This window comes from Pelodiscus sinensis, chromosome 16, assembly GCF_049634645.1.
Source record: "Pelodiscus sinensis isolate JC-2024 chromosome 16, ASM4963464v1, whole genome shotgun sequence".
Lineage (NCBI taxonomy): Eukaryota > Metazoa > Chordata > Testudines > Trionychidae > Pelodiscus > Pelodiscus sinensis.
Window position 1 is genome coordinate 28,968,222 of NC_134726.1, and position 21,702 is coordinate 28,989,923.

The 21,702-nt window shown below is 45.2% G+C and overlaps 1 protein-coding gene across 3 annotated transcripts in view; it reads right to left on the minus strand.

Annotated features, from left to right (window-relative positions):
* Positions 1-3,507: 3,507 nt before the first annotated feature.
* The window catches only part of TTYH3 (tweety family member 3), a 119,642-nt gene continuing 101,447 nt past the window's right edge, over positions 3,508-21,702 (minus strand). Inside the window, exons 12-16 of one of the 3 annotated variants that reach the window (XR_012896185.1) lie at positions 18,987-19,163; positions 17,995-18,070; positions 15,735-15,836; positions 7,444-9,734; positions 3,508-7,401 (exon numbers count right to left, since the gene is read on the minus strand). Coding sequence is in view for 2 of the 3 variants with exons in the window: in XM_075899611.1 (XP_075755726.1) it covers positions 15,756-15,836; positions 17,995-18,070; positions 18,987-19,163 (334 nt within the window). In the remaining variant the exon portion in view is untranslated. Of the gene's footprint in view, positions 9,735-15,734; positions 15,837-17,994; positions 18,071-18,986; positions 19,164-21,702 lie in introns of all 3 variants that reach the window. The other 2 variants (XM_075899611.1, XM_075899612.1) reach the window with 2 other exon arrangements.

Genomic DNA, 21,702 nt, shown 5'->3' on the forward strand with positions numbered 1-21,702 from the left:
AGCCTGAGAGAGAGAGGATGAAGCACAGACGGCAATCATTAGGGAAGGGAAAGAAGCAGGCCGTGCCCAGAGACTAGTTCTTCCAGATCATTGGCCAGGCAACACAGTGAACTTAGCACTGTACCTGTGTATGACACAGCCAGGGACATGTGGCCTACTGGAGGAGTTGCACTATACAGCCAGGCTGGCATGATTTTCCGAAAATGCTCTTAACGGAAAAGTTTTCCATTAAAAGCATTTTCAGAAAAGCGCGTCTAGATTGGCCATGGACGCTTTTCCGCAAAAAAGCCCCGATCACCATTTTCGCGATTGGAGCTTTTTTGCGGAAAACAGCACTATGCTGTTTACACTGGCCCTCTTGAGCAAATGATTTGCGCAAAAGGGCTTTTGCCCGAACAGGAGCAGCACAGTATTTCCGCAAGAACACAGACGATCTTACATGAGAGAGAGTCAGTGTTCTTGCGGAAATTCAAGCGGCCAGTGTAAACAGCTAGCAAGTTTTTCCGCAAAATCACATGATGCTGCGGAAAAACTTGCCAGTCTAGAGACAGCCCCAGAGTATATTCATTAGTGCTGTCTCTCACTGCTCCCCAACTAGATTATTCCTAGCTGAGTTCCAAGTATAAAGATACAGATTTCAATTATATTAACAAGCAAGAGCCATAAAAAGGAAGTTCAGATCTTCAGTCAGATTCAAACCAACACATCTCCCCGCTTTGTGGAGATAAACAAGTCTCCAGCAGCAGAGAAGTGCTCAAGCGTCCAATAGTTTTTAGACCAAGAACAGTGGGTGGCTGCTGGTTTCTACAGAGAGAAATACACCACCACTGGCCTGACCAGAATCTCTTCAGATGTCAGTGACTCACCCCCCTCCAATTCTTGATATTTGTTCATGGGTCAAATACCACCAACTAGCCAGAATCCTTCATGGTTTCCCCCAAGGGAATTTGTAAAGCAGTCTGATTCTAAAGAGTGTCTTAATCCTGAAGTGGCACATGAATTGGGTAATTTCTTGAGCATGACACCTGTTCCATATTAGGATTTAGGCTCTTCCTTTTTAATTCCCCTTTATTACAGGGGCTTTGTGGCAATCATGGCCTCCCAACATCTCGCCCAGACTCAAAACCCATCTCCTATCGGTGCCCATTGCTAGATCAGTCACTAGTTGGCATCTAAGGCTGAGCAGAAACTCAAATCTCCAGGCACAGATCAAGTAGTGGATACCTAAAGCCTTTCCCCACTATTTGAGCCACTAAGTTCACCACCCTCTATCTCCAGAAACAGGGAGGCAGGCAAGACGGGAATAATTCCTAAGGATCCCATGCATCACAAGGTACTGGACTCCTCTCCAAACCAAAATGGGTTAGTGATATGTCTCTGCAGCCCTGGGACTGTAAACTGCAAACCCCAGGTGGCTGCTGCCATCTGGTGGTGACATTCAAATCTGCTGTATAATTTTATGCAGTAGATCAACGAAAGCGAGGAGTCGTCCCGTGGCACCTTACAGACAAACAGATTTATTGGAGCATAAACTTTCGTAGGCAAAGACCCACTTCGTCAGATGCCCACAAAAGCTTATGCTCCAATAAGTCTGTTAGTCTAAGGTGCCACAGGACAACTCCTCGCTTTTGCGGATCCAGACTAACACAGCTACCCTCCGATACTGACAGCAGATCAGAGCTACATAATAAAGGTGACTACCACTGAAACTGAACCCTAGTTTCTCAAAGCAAGTTCCATGGAGTTTGGGTTACAAAGCTTTTTTTTTTTTAAATTGAATCCTTCTCATTGCCTGATTTCTCTGCATTCTCTCTAGTCCCATTCTCAATTCCTTCCCTCCTGTAAAAGCACTTTCCATCCATGTACATTCTTTTCTCCCTCAAGCATCTTAGGGGGAGAGTCACTAGGAAAGGAGTTAATCAACTGAAACAATTGTTCAGAGGTGGAGGCACCATCATGAGTTTAGCTTTACCGAGGTTTCCTGGATTTAAATTTTTTCCATGCACATGACCCTTGATTTGCACCCTGAGCTGCAGCAGGGAGTAGAACACAGACAGTAGCTAGTAACAAAAACCCTTGAAGAAGACTGATACAAGTATTCAGAACACAGCAACCAAAATTGCACTACAGGAAGGAAAAGGATTTACTATTGCAATCAGGAGGATATGACAGAGGAACAGCAGAAACAAACAGCACTCTTTTTGGCTAGTCTGCAACCAGTAAAGGAGGGAGACAAGTCAGCTAAAAACCGCTCCAGCCATTTTGCCTTGAGGCAGTATTTTTATGGAGCAGTTTGTATTAATTTTGTAGTCTTCTAAAGGAATCCAGGAGGGGCTAAGCTGGGCCCTCTCCCACTGTATTAATAAATATTAGTAATGTTAAAAATAGTTTAATATGGTAACCACGTATCTGCTAAAAAAACTTTGCAGTTCAAAGCCTGCCGTGTGTGTAAGTATAAAGCTTAAGCTTTATACTGCAGAGTAGCCTCTCCCCCCCGGGGGAACTGGGCTGTCAGCTCCTGCCAGCCTGACTCCCATGGAGGAGGCTTTGCTGCCCTGCCACCTTCCTGGGAACTGGCTGAGTGTAATCAATACCATTAACTGATATTGACTAAATGGTTATTCGGCTACACTCTAACATCCCTAGTAAATATGGGAATGTGCAGTTAAGGTTCACCAGCAAAGCGAACCCTTCGCATTTGTTGCTGTTCAAGCATACTACAAAGAAGCACGTTATGAGCTTTTGGAACTACCATAAAACCCAGCCCTCCGGTTGATGTGTCCTACGTGTTACCTGGATAGCCCCCATAGCACAGTACGAAGATTATCAGATGTGTGGTGAACAGGTGGCTGGGCAAATGCCTACCCACACCCTGCCATCAACAGTTCAGCCATTTCACCTGGACACTTGTCATGTCTGAAGGAGACAAATGGTCAGTGCTGTGACCGATAGTAATCAGTTTTCAAAACTCAATGGATCCAGTAATTTTCCTACCAAAATGCCCAAACACAAACTCTTCAGTAGAGACTAAATTTTAAATTGCTTTTAAAAGGGTCACCTTGGCTTTAGAATTTTCTTTTTTTTCCTCCTTGCGGTAAATAGAATTAAAGTTTTCTTGTGTCTCCAGAAATTGTTCTGAAATTCTCTGGTGCATACCAAGTCCACATTTGGAACCCACTTATAAACCCAAGACAGACCCAGGATTTCTAATGGCCATATTAGCAGACTCAAAATTATATCCCCCATAAGGCACCAAATCTGGAAACACTTGTGCAAATGCTTAACATTACCAGTTAACACACATGGTTGCACTAGCAGGATCGACACCTACACTGATCTGATCTCAGTGCAACACCTAGCAGTATTGTTTCTATTCCTTTTGCTTCCAGAAGCTTTCCTTCGCATTGTAGAATGTTATGAATATGTAGTGTAGTAACAGGCAAAATGTGGTTAAAAATTTAAAGCAAGAGATCCTACCAATAAAAGTTACAAAATTGGACAGTGCTATGTAGTTTCATTTTTGTTTATTTTAAAACATTAAACTCAAGCCGAATAGAAACCACAGAAGTTACATTTAGGTTTTTTAGTATTTGCAAAACAAAAATTACAGTAAAAAATAGCTACCATACAATCAAGAAAACTACAAAAGAAAAAGGAAAGATACAAAATGGGCTCACTCTTCAGTTTAACCCTCACAATTTAAAAACATTTTAGGTAAGTGCAGGAATACTTGAAAGGAACTAGCAGGTCCAAAGGTTTAAAAAAAGTATATATTTATATATTATACATATATGTATATAAAGTGGTATGATATACAGCCATTATGGTTAAGAAAACAAAAAAATTAAAAAAGGCCAGTTACATGTTCACCAGTAAGTTTCCGTGCACAGTGTCAAAAACAAATAAAAAAAAGCTTCCCTCTTAAAGATGATGGCTAATTAAACCCACAGGGACCTCCCAGCTCACACTTGCTAACAAGGGACCCAACCTGAGGCATGCCATGCAACAGCTGGGCCACTAGGGTTTGATCCAAAGGCGACTGAAGTCAATAGGAGTCTCTCCCACTGACTTCAGTTGCCTTTGATTTTGGGCCCCTGGAGACGTCTGCTGGTTGATTTGGAATGGGAGGTGGTTTGCAATTGCACGGCACAGAGAGATGCAGTACTGAAAACAGTGCCTAGAAAGCCCCTGATGGCAGAGTTACCCTTGTTAGATTAACACATCACACTTTGCATATTGTTTTACAATTCATGTTGTCCATGCACTTGGACTGATATACAGTTTCACCTCTCTCCAATAAATAAATTGTACTGTCAACAATTCCCAAACCCTTCCCAGTGGTGGGCACCCACCATTTTTACAATGGGAAGGTGAAGCACAGAGAGGCTAATTGATTGGCCCCAAGTCACCTTGCAAATCAGTAGCAATCTGGAATAGGAGTTACAAGTCCAAGTCCTGTGCTTTACCCACTGGTTATCCCCCCTTCTCCACACCTGATGGAGCCCCATGCTTACAGCAGAGGGGCGGGAGGTTCCACTCACCGGCTCTTTTCACAGTTTAGGAATAAGGAACAGTCTAGAATTTCTTACTATGCCGACCATATATCGGTCACACCCCAGTGTCAGCCTCCTGCTAAAGGGGAGATTGGAGTGCAAAGTGAAACACATGCAGGACCAGGGCTGGGTGCCCTGTCCTGGGGGGCTGGAACAATTTGTATAGTGAGTATGCTGGGCACCATTAAACCAAACTATAAACTCTGTATACGATTGAAACCACTTCAGGCTATGGAATGCTGCAGCACCTCCTACACCCCAAGTTCCAGCACCTTGCCCTGCCAAGTCCTCTTTCTCGACGAGCAGCAGAGTCTATCAGAGATTGGTGGAGAATGTTCCATCCGATTCAGTTTGCTGGGGCCTTGTCCAGTTGTGGGAGAATGGGCCTTTTTGTTGCAGTGCAGGAGGCCAGAAGCTTTGCTTCCCTCAATTCTCCTCATTACACCTTGTCTCTACTGGGGAGCCTGGCTCTGTCTAGAACAGAGAGCCATGCCACACTAATGCCTCCCACCCAGAGTTTCAGATCTTCTAGGCTGCACTGTCAGAAATACACCACCCAGGAAACAGGCTAGAGGGAAGGAGAGCTTGGACAGCCAGAATGCACTCCTTTTGGATTTCTGGCCACGTTCCAGGAACAGACCCTGGAGGTGCTGGTTGTGATCAATGCAGCAGAACTCTCCAATACCACCCAGATGTGTTCTGCTGATCCTTGCAATGCAGGGAAAGAAAAAGCCAGAACTAGAGGCCCTTTCTCCCTCAAAGCAACACCGTTCCTTTCAGCACCATGAGGATCTTCGTTATTTACTTACTTCATTCATCCCTCAGCTCCACAGGTCCTGCTGTTTATCATCCGTCTGACAGAGGATGGGAACCCACCTCCCCCTACGTCAGCTTGCAGGGGCCCAGTCAACAGGGTGACACCCTCCCTCTTTCTGCCCCCAAAGGGCTTTGTGGTCTCTCTGCACTGACCTCAAGCCTTGGTTGCTCCCAGAAGAGAGAAACTGGACCCCGGAGTAAGATATGGGCTATTGTCTATGGGCACTATTCTGCGGAGCACGTTGTTCACATGTGCTACCCGTATCATAGTGCCAAGACTTACAAGCAGAGCACAAGGCCAACCCACGAGGCTGCTCTCTCTGGAAAAGCCTGAGGTGTGCACATGAATAGTACAGGTTAGAAAGGAAACGTCCGTGCAAATGCCCCCAGGGCCATTCCAAAAACTCCCTGTGCAAAGATGGCCAGTTCAAAGCACTCAAAAGGACATTCTTCTGTGCCCTCTGACTTCTGGCAATACAAATTAATACCTTTCATGTGGGGAGAACTCAGAGGGTGGGTGGGGAGCAATCAAATGCCAACCTCTCCCCAATCAGGTCACGTGATGGATGCTGCAATCTCCATTTGCACCCTTTTATCAGCAAGTAAAATGAATTCAGTTAATATTACATACAGGATACAAACACTACAGTTATTTTCCCAAGACAGCACAAGAAATTCACAGCCAAGTCTTGATTCGATTTCCTTTACAATTACAATGCAGTTCTGAACACGAGAGTCCAACATGCTATTTACATTTCACATTGTGGAGATGTGTGTGTGTGTGTGTGTGCTTGAAAGGTCTCCGTTCCAAAAAAAAAAAATCAAAATATCATTTGTATGTGATGGAGCCAAAAGAAACCAAACAAACCAGACATGCCAATGACTGCATTTGTGCTTCAAAGAAAAAACAAAACAAAACACCAAAAACCTTTGATGAAGCGTCTTCTCTGCTGCTGTGCCCTTTGTAAGGATACAGATACTGCCTCTGGTTCTGCTGTAAGCAAGGCGCCCGGAGAGCCGAGTCTCATGTTTCCCCTGAATATCAGAGCCATGTACTAATAAGCCTTTGTGGCTCTGGGTCTGAGATGGTGTGCTGTGGACAAGTCAGCTGGGACATATATTCTGAGTGATCTGGCATTGATGCTTCACATGTTAAAACGCAATAGAAATTACAAGAGAAAAAAAGACACTAGTTTTACTCACTGTATCTAAGACTCCATGACCAGTAGTGCCACTTACAGGTTACTCTGCCAAGTGCCTGTCCTGACCCCGCTGGTAATGAGGGGCTGAGTGGGGGAGACTCTGGGACATCCTGAATTTTGAGAGGTGTACTCTGTGGCCATGCAGTGCCCACATGCATTCTGGTTTGCACACAGACTACACCAGGCTGGTCACTTAAGACTACAGCGATCACGTCACACCTGTGCTAATAAGCACATGCTTCTGGCTCCGCAGCAGATCAGTTAGGACTCGTGCCTAGAAATGGTACACTGCTGCTCAATGATGCATATAAAAAAATAAATAGAAACAGTGTGTTAAAATACAGAGGTCCCAGTATCACATGCAGTGGGACAACAGGGCTCTGACTCTTCACAAAAGTGCAAAATCCATGTCCATAAAGGAAGTCCTGGAATCACACAGTACAGAGAGCACACAGCTCACACTGCAGTCTTGTTTGGCTGGCCACATAGGTAGTGTCCAGTGTCCCACAGGTTTCTTCCTTAAACACACTAAGTCACAGAGCGCAGATCTCCAATCAGCAACTGGCTACAGCCTTTGAACCCTCAGAATGTGTTCTGGACAGTACAAACAATTAAGCCAAGCCTGGATACTGTGGTGAAAGGTATCCCCTCTTCTTAACTACCAGCAATGGCTCTGGCATGCTGACCCCCCTACCTCTAAAGCCCAATGGGAAAAGCCATGTGTCCTTTATACCGAAGTTGCCCACAGCTGTTTGACTGACCTTTATTTCCTGCTCTATGCTTTTAAAAGAACTTCGTAAAGTCACTCTTAAAAGGACTTCGTAAAGAAGCTGCCCACAGCAGTTTTTGGGGCAGCTCCTCTAAATCTAAGCCTGAATTAGTTGAATCTGGGAAGCCCCTGACAGCCAGCATGGGAAATTATCCAACCGACTAGGGAAAAAAAAATAGAGAACTGTTTCTCTCTAAACTTACAAAATGTGGTTTCAGTTTTCCTCACTTAGTCATATCAGCTGTTACATTATGAGCATCCAATTGTCCTGAGGCTTGTAAGCCAGCAATGCCACATGCTTGTATACCAACCACCCCCTCCTCCCCCCCCCCCCCACACACACACGGCTTTAAAGGATCTGGGATGGACATAACTAGCATTTACTCTGAAGCCTCCTCTTCTGGAAAACCAATCCATGAGCTATTTTCCTTCCTCTTTTCTTCCTCCATTACTCCAAAGGTTGGATGCTAGTCCATTAGTGGCTTCTATCTCCTTGAGAGGTCTCAAAACTACTGCTGCTTTTCTTGGAGAATGTACCATCAGGAAGCACTGACATCCTACTTAATCATCTGTAGAATATGTAAAATGTTTCCAGAGCAGTGATCTCGTTCAGAGCAAAGGCAGATTGACTGGTCCATATTATGGACATCCATTATACAGAACAAACTGAAAGATGAAAAAGGAGTTCTGATGCAGTCCGGACATTGTGGTGCTAGATTTGAACCACATTTATCCAATGTATGAGATTTTTGTACTAGACTTCTGTTTCTTGCTCAAGTTTCCCTAAGCAACTAGGTTAAGACAACTTCTACAGAAAGGATGATTCTTTTCTATATCTGGAGTATAAAGTTCATATCCAGTTATCGCACAGGTTCTGGCTGGAGTCTGAGTAAAAAGTGGTTTATGTTCTGTAAGCACCATTCGTTGACTGAAAGTACAGAACTGGTGAAGGATGCTGCCCCCTGCAGGGACGCTCCACTGCCCTTGTGGCCCATGCACAGTGTGCAAGGAGATGTTATGAGTTTATTCACCTGTGCCTTGTCCATGGCAGCTAGTGGTTAGTCTTGGCCAGAACCAAACACAAAGAAACAAAAACAAAAACACAAAACAAAACCTCGAACATTCACGTTTTAAGACTTTTTCTGATCCTGGAGCAGAGCAAAGGAGGCTGCAACCTTACTGTTCTTATGACAAGTTCCGGGCTGAGGCGCAGGATCCTTCTCTAAAGCCAACGCCTCGAGATTTTACTTTTCTATTCCAAATATAAACAAAAGAGTCCAACAATGGGTTACAAGTCACTCCTTGCATTTGCTACCAATCCACTAGACTTTATAATCTCACTTGCTGTGGCAAGTTGACTATCCACGAGACCTAATGCCAGGCTATTGCCCTAGATATGTGAAACTATTTAGTGCAAAAAAAAAAAAAATCTTAAATTTCACAAAGTCTTTTCCCGGAAAAATTTGGCACTAAGCGGGTTGCTGGCTCCTGTGCGTTGTGCACGCCCAGTCTCACTAAAGCAGTGCCCAGAATGCCCTCTCTGAGTAAGGGGCTCCCCTGGTGGAACAGAAAGGTCAGGCTCACAGCAATGGGCCAGTGAGGGGGTGCATCTGAGACATCTGGCTTGTGCTGAAAACTGCCTGCTTCTCCTCAAGAATGCAAAAGCTGGTTATAAAGGGGAAAGAAAAAGCTCTCTTAAAAAGTCACCAGAGGAGAGAAGGGAGCCCAGGTCAGATTCCCAGCTAACAGTGGATATCCAGTGACACAGGAAGGGGGCCTCCACAGAAGACAGCAGACAAGAGAACTTCTTTAGAAACACTAGGTACATGGGAATTTAAGACTGTACATAGGCATGGCTTTCTCGATCTGTACAGTACAGCTATGGGCTTCAAGCCTCTGCTTCTCCAATGCACTGCAGACTGGATCACTTCACAGCACGGAAGATTAGCAACATTTTTCCATCCAGTCCCTCTGTGGAATGGAGAGGGCAGGGGAGACTGAAGTAACAATATTTGCAAATGTTTCCTGATAGGCAGTTGACAAAGCTGGTCCCAGATAGATGAATCCCAGACAAGCTGGTGATTTTGCACAGGTTCTTGCATGCTTTCTCTCTCTCTCTAGATACAACTAGGTATAGGCTTAATTGGAAAGGGGGTTCCATTCAGATTGCCAATGTACAGGTACCAGGCTGAAGGAGTGGTCCGTATGAGAGAAGCAGAAGTTGTGCTGGGTTTGGGACAGGAAAGCAGGGTTGTTCTACATGGACAGCACAGGGTAGCAGCAGTTGGCACATTTGTTTAGTTTTACTGTGTGTATATGTTTTTAATGCACACTGCCAGAGTCTGGACGAGGTTGGTTGGTAGCGAGGTATTTGGCTCTCATGCTGGAGGTGTACTGGAGGAAGACAAAAAAAAAAAAACAGACAGTAAGTCAGAATGATTGATGTGAACTCTGATTCAGACTATTAGCACCTCTCAGCTCACTTGGTTTAATATTTACTGCTTACCATCGAGTCCTGAGCACCGTCCTTTGAGGCTAACACACAATCTTTCATAGTCCATTACATAGTCAATTCTGAGCGACTAAAACTTCTACACCTACTACAAAAGGATGCTGGCTGAGGCCCTCAGGTAAGGACTAGCTGATCTAGTCAAGATGGAAATACCAGTATTGAGAAGCAACAGATAAATTCAGAATTTTTGGATTTAATAGGGAGAAGAAGAATGCACGTATAAAACCCCCTCTCAGTCACAATTTCAGTAGCTCTGCAGTTAGATTGCCACCTTTAGCCTAGAAGATGGGGAGGTTGGGGGTAGGTATGATCCATGTTCTCAGGAGAAGAAAGAAGTTAAGCCACCATATGCATCAAGAATAACTTAGAATAGGTTAGCTGAGGTTCCACACAGGGTAGTCAAATGCTCACAAAGGCTGACCACACAGCTGGAACGAGATCGATATCCACTAACAGGGATGGTTAGTATCAAATCCTGGCTTTGGACACAGGTTTCCCACAGCCTGGCAGTAACAAGGACCGATGGTGGGGCATGGGTGGAAATTCATGGTGACTAGGATTTGTTTTTAGAAGATGACTCCAATGGTGTTCGATAGCTGAATCACACAAACCCATCCAAACCATCTTCAGTTTTGCTAGAGCACAGCAATGAAACCCACAACACCAGGACTTGTACACAGCAGAGAGAACAGACACCCAGCGCCTTCATGCAGACGTAAACATGTTACTGTCTCCAGATGGAATTCCACCTTGTGTTCCTCTGGCTTAATAAGGGCTTTACAGTTGGACAAAAAGGAGAAGCAGATGTCAGCAGGGTTAATTCCTGCTTCCCACCTTTACAAAGAGGTGCTAGGAACTCTCTCTACTTCCTGATAATGCTGCTCACAAATGCTGATTTTTCAGTGCCTTTAAGCTGTGTCTCTGAAAGTGGCAAGTTCACCTAGCAACAACAGATATGTAGTTCTATAACTATGGGTACAAATTCGACTCCACTATGAACCACCTTTCCCATCTGATGAGACCACTGAAGTAGGGATGTAAAATCCCTTTTAATTAGTTAAACGCAATGATTAACTTAATGTTTATTGGGTTAACTGATTCAATGAGGGTGGGCGGGAGCTATTGCGGTGCATGAACACAGAAGAAACCAGAGCACAGCAGCGGTCCCCAACGCGGCGCCTGCGGGCGCCATGGCACCTGCCGGGGCATTTATGTGCACCCGCCGAGTGATCAGGGCTGGCCCTGCTGCAGGCGCACAGCACATGTGCTGTGGTGGCCCTGCCCCTGGGCACACGCCGCATGCGCAGCCCCAAAAGGTTGGGGACCACTGGTGTACAGTAACAGAATTTCGATATTGTTCTGCCAGTGTCAATGTTATACAAGATCTCACCACCGCCGAGTACAGTACATGGCCTCTCAGTTGTATTAGCTTCGAGAGATGCTGATACTTCACTTGTATACTCAATGATTGCTAATTTTTAAGATCCTTCCTCCACCTGAACCGAGACGGGACACAGGTGTTCTGTGGTAACAATTAGGGATGTGAAAGGTTAACTGGTAAGCATCATCTTACACAAATGATGTTTACCAGTTCTGGTGAATTGATACCTAGTATGGACTGAAGTGTGCAGTGGGCTGCTCCAGCCTCGCAGGCAGCCTGTTGTACCTCTTGATTGGAACAGCCCCTATCAGCAAGGAGTCTGGGCCTCCCACAAACAAGGGCTGCTCTGGTGGGGGCTGGGAGCCCTCTGGGCCGTAGGAACAATGACCCAGCCTAGCACTAACTTCTAAATGTAGAAGAGCATGGTATGTCCTGCTGTGTCCTGGGTCCTCTTATTATTGAGAAAAAGAAAGGATTTTTTTTTCAAAAAAGGAGTCTAGCCAGTACTATGGGTGATATTCTACAGCAGAGGGTAATTACAGTTGCCCCACAGCCCGCCAAAATAAAGTTTGGGACTGCGATGGAAACACACTGACTAGTTGAATGCAGTAAGCTCAAAGTGGTTTAAATCTAAGTTCTCCTCTGAGAAGCCCATATAAAAAGTCGAGAGTATTTCAAGGACTGCAAGGCAGAGCTGGATTCCCCCACTGGCGTCACTCAAAGCAGAAGAGGCTTCTAAAAGGAGACTTTTCCAGACAGCAGCACTCCATCTGTGTGGCGTGGGTGGGAAGCAGAGTGGGTAGAAGAGAAGTGGATAACTACATGAATTCCATCCTCCAAAAGGTTCTCAAAGGCAGGAGCGTGTTTAGCTAGAGAACCTTGGAACACTTTTTACACCCCTTCCTGGGCTGATCATACATGAAGACCTGCAGCAGCCTTCTGTGGAAGAACCATTCAATAAAAAGAACAGCAATCTAGTGGGGTGTGTTAAAGAATGAACCAGATACACCTAGTGGCATTCACCGGCCAAAAGATATTGGACTTGTTCCAGTGTATCCAGGATACGAAGTCTGAATAGCACCAAAAATAGAATAAATTCAGACTGAAGGGAAAATTGGATAGAAAGTGAAACAGAGGGTATTGTTTTAAATGCAAAACCTACCTTAAAACCACCATACAATGTCATGCAAGCTGAGAAAAGCCATGGAAGTCAGAATTAAGGCCCATTTTCTCAATCTGTGAATCTTGTCCCTTAGGCCATTGTCAATGTTACAATTTTCAACCAACTTGTAACCAGTTACTGCCAAGGTTAGCTCTAAATAGGGTTGTGCATCCACACACAACATAGTTAGAGCTTTGTAGCAAGGCAGCTAACAGCATTTTGCTCCTCTGAAGTCAGACCAACACTTCTTAAAACAGCTCACCTCATTGTTCTGCGAGTGTACACAGGACCCCTAACAGGGCTGGCTGGTCCTCAGAGTGCATCACCCCACTTGCTACAGATACCACTATGACATGTTACTCCTGGAGCACACTTCCAAGGGAACACGGGAAAGAGCTCAGAAAGATGCTAACATCAAGGTGGGCTCATAGATACAGGCGAACAGAGAATTACAACATCAGGAAGATTGCCAGGATACAACCAGAATTGAATTACCGGTAACCATTAAAGTGACCAAACATCTAACTGCATAGAAAGCCACTATTGTATATTGTTACAATGTGGACAATTTGGAGGGGAACAAACGCAAAAAACGTTTGCAGCTAAGTCACAGTACCATCCTCAAGTATCTGACACAAGCTTGAAGTTTTTGAGGTAGACAGTTGTATATAATTTCCTTAAAAAAAAAAAAAAAAAAACACAACCAGCTTTCATAGAAGGTTATAAAATCATGTACTCTGGATCCTTCCAACATTCTGGCTATGACTCTCCAGGTACCTATAAACCTGCATTTTTTCTTTTTAAAGCCACTTAAAGCAATACAATTTTTAATGTTTATTTTGGTCATTTTGTTAGTTACTCGATTGGGCCATCATGAACGATACAGTAGATGGATATTTTGATTGTTCTGATGTCTTGTGCTTTGACACCACCACTTACCACCCATCAGTAAGAAATGCTATGGTACTGAGTACATTGGGGTGAGGGAGAGCACCGTGTCTTGTAACATCTTTGCAACACCAATGAGCTGAGCCCCCACTGAGGGGAAAAAAACAAAAGTTCTCCCAGCATACATTGGCTAAGTAGCTTATACTTTGCAAGCATAAAAATTCTTGGCTGCAAAAAAAGACACACACTCAGTTATTTCAGTTTAAGAGCATGTATTTGAACACAAACCAGGTAAATCTTGTGGTTTTAGTGATAAAACATACCAGTGATATGCAAAGTACAAGACTGTACCAAGTACATGCACCATACCCATCCAACAGAACCCTTGCATATTCTTATGGGGGCATGGGAGGAATGTAGTACTTATGGATGGCAGCTTCCTTTAAAAAAAAAAAAGCTAAAATCCCCAACACTTATCCAGGTTCAATCAGCCACAACTTGAAGCTTCTAGGCTTGAATTTTATGTAGTTTATTTATACAATTATCAGACAACTGTTGTTGTAATAAAAAAAAAAAGATCTGCTTTTTTTTTTCCCCCAGGGCAGGGAGACAGGGCCAGTCAGCAGATTCTGAAACCGAAGAGTTCTAATATTTAGGAGAACTGTACTTAGAAGCAGGGCTTAAGAGATGCACAATTTCTGCGATCCTGGGGAGAGAGTGAAAGAATTTTTCACCTTTTATTTTTGCAAAGCCGTATATGGACTCTGCATCTTTTGGTACAGAGAAAAGATTCTAGGCAGAGACTGTGTCAAGTTTCAGTCCAGAGACTATTTTAAATCCCGAGTCAAATCCCTGTAAAACAAGGTTTACAATAAACAGTGTTGATAGACCCTTAAACACAATGGTGCCAAGAACACCACTCTAATACCTGCAGGAATAAGGAAGCAGAAAAGCACCAAGCGCTGATGCCCAAAGAAGATCCCTGCACGAGTGCTCTAAGAGTGGAGAAAGCTGGGACATTCTGCAGAGCACAAGCATCATGCATTAATTGTTCACGTAGATTTTTCCATTCAGACACTGGCCACAGACTGCATCAAGGCAAAACTATTGCCCCCACCCCATAATTCAGCCAGCATATTAGACATCCACAAGCACATCACAAAGCAGAGCAAACAAAAGGCACGAACGCAGGCCAAGCAGTGACATGAGAAAAATGGTATCTCAGTGAGATGACAGCAGAGAAGCCCCAGCAGGAATGGCGGATGTGGAGTAGCAGCAGATTTATGTACAAATATGTCTGGGGATGGGAGGCAAACTGGATTGTGGGCCATACCAACCCAACTGGAAAGGAGCCTGCACTCCCAACAGTGCTAACATTTTCCATTTTGATTCAGTGGTGATTCGAGTTGTCTTTGTACTGATCACAACATTGTTTATCCCAGTTATAGTGTGCTGCCCAGGAATTCACGTTATACAACATGCTCCTGAACTCAACCAAGGCACACAGTTCATGAGCTATAAGACCTGGTGCCAACCACTTACTCATTCCTATTGCAACTAGTTCTGGTTGCCAACCACTAGGGGGAGGGTAGGAATATGGCCTATCCTGGAAGCGGATTGTCATCACAGCATATACACTAGTTACACTGACAACGAAGCAGTGCTAGGAAAGGACTCATTGGCACGCCATCCACAGTATATGCAGGACACTGAGGGAATGCTTTTGGCATAAAGAAGTATTGAAACAGAACTAGGCAGAATCAAGAATGTTAGTGCTTGTGTCTTTACATCAGGGAAAAGTCATTTACTTATAACCCTGAATGCAAGGATATAATGGAAAGCTGCATATGAGCTCGCAGTACAGCTGATAGTTCTAACAAGCAATGTGCAGGAGCAATTCTGGTTGGGTTTAAGATTCTTTGGCAGATCTTAATGAAAGTAGCAGAAAAAACTCTGGTTTCTTGCACATGCTATTGTATAGGTGAGCAAAGGAGTACTGATAAGGGTCAAGGGAAGCCAGAGGTGGTAACAGCTAGCCAGTCCCTATTAAATATATATATAGCTATGTTGATCCATATTACTGTTAGCAAGTGGATACACAGGATGAGGTTGTAGTGTGGGGCACTCTTTGATGCCAGATGTGGATACTGTTCTTCCACTTGGAATCTGTGGATTAAAGCAGCAGTGACTTTGGTTCCACCCTGAGGTATGGCTCTCTGGCTGTCAGAACGCATACAAGAAGCCTTGCCATAGTGAAATGTGGATACTGCTCCTTTAGTGAGCACCAGGGCAACCCTGGTTAGCGTCAACCCTTGGCAAGAGGGAATGCGGAGAGGTGCGGGGGAAGGAATGTGAAGAAATAAGGCGCTGGCCTGAGGTAAACAGTGCAGGGATGGAGGGGGGGGGTGGGAGTGGAGGAAGGGTTGAGCGAGAAGGACCTTATTTCAGTACCTGTTCCATTTGCGGGCGCTGTTACCAGTACCTCCGTGCACTGTCCGAGGGCTTAAACTGCCAGCTCATATGGCTGCTACTGTCCATGGCAGCCAAATACAACTGTGATGACGCAGGAGAGAGAGAGAAAAAGAGAGTGCAGCCTCAACGTGCATGAAAAACACAGTGCAAGCAAGTGACACGCTGTGGTGTGTGCCAGTGACAGGGAGGGCTCTACCACCCTACGGGAATAGCCCTGGGACAAGAAGGAGGAGAACGATGAAAGGAATGACAGGGGGGGAAAAAGAATAGACAAACAATACAGTAGGTGATTAGCTCTTCTAAGGTCATCATGTCTGTCACAACCTGTTCCCACAATGAAAGTGGAGAAGGATACATCAGTCCTGGTCATGCACTGTCTCTTTACTCTGCCTGGGTGGTTCCTTTTTGCAGATCTCCGACATCCCTTCCCCCAAACAGGTGAACATGACTGCTGATATTTTTTCTGCGCACCCCCAAACTGCAGGGATTGTTTGCTGAATAAATGGGCTCAGTCTCCCCCTCACTTTTGAAATAGCCTCAGTTACTGAACACAAAGATTTGCCTACATATACTCTGGAGGATCCTCTACCTTAAGTGTCAAACACAAAGGGATTCATTCCCTTCCCTCACCCAAATGGTCTGTGAGCACTTTCGGAGGCAGTTCCTTCTATGTGGAATGCACATCCTCCTTCAGAAACTGAATTTTCTCCACTGCTTCTGTGCCGTTCCCTTCTCCTTGTATCCCAGTTTTCCCTGCCAGGACCATGCTCTCACCCCTACCTCCCACAGGTAGATAATGTCATCCCCCACATCCCTCTGGCTGCCCTCAAGTGAAATTCCTTTGAAAAAAACCCTTACCAACATCTCTCCTCAGAAACAGTTGGAGGCACCAAGATTTAGCTCCACATTCAGGGCCATTAATGCAACCAGCTACTGAAGAACCAGGGAATCCTCTCCTCATGGTTAGAGCTCCTGCAGAAAGAAGCCTCCTTTCTTTGAGGCAGAAGAGCTAGGGGGTGGGAAATGCTGTATGGCAAGACCTTGCCTCAGAGGAATAAGATGAATAGGTCTGTGCAGCATTAAAGGGACAGTGCATTTGCTGTAACAGAATTCCAACAGTACAGCAGTGGTTTATGACACTACATTGAAAGCTGCGGCGACTTCTCTGCAGCCAGCCCCATTGCTGAGAGCTGATAACACGTTCTAAGTTCAAGCACTGAGTGTCAGGGACCCGAAACACATTTTTTGTTCATTTTAAGCAAGCTTCAAGAAGTCTGGCCAATCTATGAGAAATATAAAAATAGGTGCTGGTCTTCCTGTTTTCTAAATTTAGAAGAGGCAAAGCTTTTGTTGTATCAAGGCCCCATTCAGTGAACCAGGCTTAGCCCATGTGGTGTGGGCTTTCGATTAATTATAACCAGTGAGGCCCTATTAACGATGAAATCCTGTGTCCTCAGGTACAGTTAGCAGGATGGTTAGTTAGCATTCCGATGGCCCATGACAAAAGCTGGTATGGTAGTAATGAAATTTACAGTATCTAATTTTTTATATGCATAAATAAAAATCCATATTTTACTCAGACTAAAATGGCTCCCATGCTACTTCAAGCTCCTGATTACCAAAGAACCTTCCATGAAAGATTTTTTCTTCTCTTTAGGAAATTAGATACAAAGACAACAATTCAAAGTTGTGAAACAAAAAACAAACTCCTTCAAAAATGCAAACTTCATCCTCTTGTTTTCACAGTGCAAATTAAGGAGAGAGATTCTGTAATACTGCTGGATTTACTGGCTCATCAGTTTTTCCAAACTTAAGGACCAAGCCTGCAAACAGTAACTGTGTGAGGGACAGCCACCTCACTGAAATCATACAAAAGTAACTCACAAGCTTAAGCGATGGCAGGATGCGTCCAGAGAACTATTAGCTCAAACTTAATATGAAAAATGTTCACACATACATTAGTTCTGGGGGAATTCTGTAATTGTTGCATTTGGAGCCATCGTAAAATTGCAGAATTCCTCCAGGAATTAGTACATGCCCCAAGTAGCATACTGGGCTTTTATTCTCAATGGCAGCTTAGACACAGCTTGCCTGCTAAGTTTTCCACCGTTTACGAAACAGAACTTCTGCCTTGAGCTGCACAGTCAACTCCTTCTGAAATACATGGGAGTGGCATGTGCATCTCTCCAACGCAGAACTCCATCTGAGATGGGGCAGAGAAGCAGTCAAAAGGACTTACTGAGGGAGGTGGAGACTCCCGGCCAATCAGAGGCGTGTTCTCACAGCGAGGGTTCTGGAAGTTTGCATTCTGGCTCCTATAAAAGGAAAATATGAATAGTGAGAGAGGGACACATGGCACACAAAATTCTCCAGCACAGGGACTTGTGAAATGAGGAGATAGTGCCCTGCATTTGGGTTATTACCTCCCACAGATACTCTCCAGAATCATAATTCAATTCCTTGGAAAACTTTTCCTGCATACCAAAATGGGTCACATCCGCCTGGATCCATGCAATCCTAAAAAGGGTGCCTATCCATCTCAGAGAACCTGTGGCACTCTACATAAACAATTAAAATGAAGCCAGCCTTCTTCCCCAAAAGCGAACAGCCAGAATAAACATGGGTGAACCAATCCAACAGACAGGCCTTGCAGACAGACACTCTCAAGGAAGGAGTTCTCTAGAAGGGATACCTAAAAGCTTAGACTGCCCTGCATACACTAAATAGCAAAGGCAGATGAGATCAACTGCCATGGGAGAACAGTCTAAAGCTGCTGTTATTGGATCTCCGCCCATTCAGGAGGCTTAAAACTTCTCTTGCAAAGCAGTTACTTCTGAACTGTCCCATCTAGGAACAAAGCTTTTAATGTAGTGACTGGTGACACTTTTAGTTCCCTTCTATAGGCAACATTGTAAATCCTCAAACATAGGGCAACAATATTTTCTAGTCATACACCCTGTGTAGTTATTTCTGTGAGGACAGAAACACTTGCCCTTGCTGGAAGTAAAAAAGATCACTAAGATCAAGTGATAAACAGAGCCTTTTATCACTCGGCCCCTCGGGATTATCACACTGCTGTTAGTAAGCTTGTTTGCTCTCCAGAGCAGCTGCTGCTGCTAAAAAAGTGTTTAAGTTATGCTGTGCAATTGACACCTGGAACTGACGTACAGAAAAGCAGCTTGAACAGAGACAACTACAACATGGTTCCTCTCCTCTCTCCTGGCTACTCACATGTACTCGGTGACAGGAGCATTGCTCACTGTGTGTGCTGCTGCTGGAATGCTGTTCTCACTGCCGTAGCTACTCCCACAGCTATAGAGGCTGGGCATGTGCACCCTGTACAGATTATCGTGGGTTTGTCTGTTCCCTTGAGCAGCAGATTCCTCCTCTCCATCATCATCCGAGCTCCTGTAGGAAAGAAAAGTTGCTCCTAATAGCCTAGAATTGTTATGTTAGTGGCGCCTGCAAGAAACCAGAGCACATGGTAATCCCAGTAACCTTCTAATCCTCCTCCGCACATCCCCCCTAACAGCCAGTCACTGTGCACCTCAATATGGCAGCATAGATACAGACCACAGCAAGCATCTCCTCCCCAGCCACCAGAGTGACTCAGACCTCCCACAAACGCCATCTGGACTCTGACTGCAACATCTTCCCCAGTATCCAAAAGTCCTTTCCACAGGGCTTAGCAGATCATGCAACTCAGCAGCTCCCCCAACCATATAAACAGGAGCATGAATACTCTCAAGAACACTCAGCGCTTGTTTAAATGGGGGTACCAGTTGCAGTATGAATCTTGGACTAGGTCTCCCTCAGAAACCATACTGAAGTTGCACTTCGCTGTGTACATCTATTTCTTGACTGGATTTCTAGAGGTCTTCATGGGACATACCATAAAAGAAGGTTGATTCTGCAGTAGTTCTACTCAAGGTCTTCAGTGGCACTTCATGGTCAACTCCTTTCAGAGTGGCTACAGAAAAGGTCCCTTTATTTCACTGTGTAAAAGGACAAACTTTTGGAAGCCAGTGCAGCAGGGTTTAATTTCTGTGGACTTAAGGTAGGAATGTAAAATCCCATTTAAAATGTTAACTGATTAAACGTCTAGTTGAACCGGTTAACCAGCTAGTGGTGCAGTGGGCCCAAACAGCACCACAGGCAGGGGGCTGCTCCGGTAGGGCCAGGCGCCGGTTAACCCAATAAGCATGCCACTAAGCAAGGGGTAACAGGTTAACCCTTTACATTCCTAAATTAAGGCATCTTTTGCCTAAGCTATTTCTTCCTATCCTGAAGGACAAAGTCCTTGCTACTTTAAAGATCTGATTCTGATGTATTTGTCTGGACTACTGTTGTCTTGGAGTCAATGTTTATATCTATATCTTTGGGATTGTAGGATGAGACTTATCTAATATTTTGTGAATGGAAGCATTGATTTTATGAGAAACATGTACTTTATGAACTGAACTAGTCACTTTTTTCCAAAGGAGAACTGCACACAAAGCTCTAGTTAACAGTGGCATCCTCTTATTCAACAGATGTCTCAAGTGCAACAGCAAAATCTATGAATTTTAAACAAATATGTATTTTTGCTATTTTACTCTTATGCCCTGCAGAGCCCACCCCATCTTTGAAAGTGGTCTCTGAATTTTATTTCTTCCTAGACAACAAAATTGCCTTACAATTGGAATAACTCTGCTCTGTCTGTGCCAACCCATTGAACGAGTTTGCCCTGCACACCTTTATCACTGGTGATGATGCACATGGAAAAAACCCCACCACACAAGCAAACCACCTGAGAAGGAGAAAGACACTCTCCACATTTCCCTTGCACGCCAGAGCCTAGGGGGGCCCAGCCTAGTAGACTGTCTGCTCCAGTCCCATGGTGGGGCAGTGGGTGGGGGAAGGAAGGCTGGAGTGCCAGCACACAGGGTCCCCAATACAAGGGGACCCTCCAAGCCTCAGGGGCCAGATACAGGCAAGCTGGAGGCTTCTCACCTCTGGTTTAATTGGTTAACCGGTTAACTGGTAAGCCTTATAGCTGGTGGGAGCTGGAGAAGTCTCCCGCCTGTTGTGGGCAGGGGGCTGCTCGGGCCCCCCGTGGGGCTAATCATAGACAGGGGTTGCGCTGGCTGGGCTGGAGGAGCGTCTGTGGCAGGCTGAAGGCCCCACAGGTAGGGGCTGCTCTGACCAGGAAGCAGAGCAGCCCCTGCCTGCAGGGCACGCTGGCCTGCTGCAGGCAGGGCCTGCTCTGGTGTCTCAGCCAGTGCAGTCCATGCCCAAGGAGAGAAGGGGTGCTCCAGCTGAGCTGGAGCATCTTAGAGATGTTAAATATCGGATAACTCAATAGTCGATTAACTTCATGAATTCTTATCGGTTACTCGACTATTCTAGAAGTCCCCGGGGGTGGGGCCAGCAGCCAGTGTGCTCTGGCCACACACTCGAGGAGCTCCCTGCCATTCCATGCTACTGCCTCTGTATCAGAGGTAGCAGCATGGTGTGCCAGGTGGGAGCTGGTCCACGAGGGAAGCCATTTTAAAAACCAGCTACCTTTGAGGACTGGCTGCCTGTCACCCTGTGTTGCTGCCTCTGATAAAAAGGCAGCTGTGTGGGGTAGCAGCAGCCCATCTGGGAGGGAGTGAGAGGAAGACAGGGAGGCTGAGTTCCCAGACCCAGCGCAAGCCAGAACTGAGCTGGGCTGCTTGCCCACCTAGCTCCTAATACACTTTAAATGCAGAGCTGCAGTGCTAGTAGGTCCTGGACCCAGCATGAGGCAGGACTGAGCCAGGCTGCTGGCCAGCCTGATAAAAAAAATTACGGGGGGGGGGGGGGGGGGGGGGAGGAGAAGAGAGCAGGGAAGAAGAGAGAGAAAGGAATGAGTGTAGTCTATGCATTAACCTATAAGCTGTTGCTTATTGGTTAATCGACTACACTATTATATCCCTAGAGCATC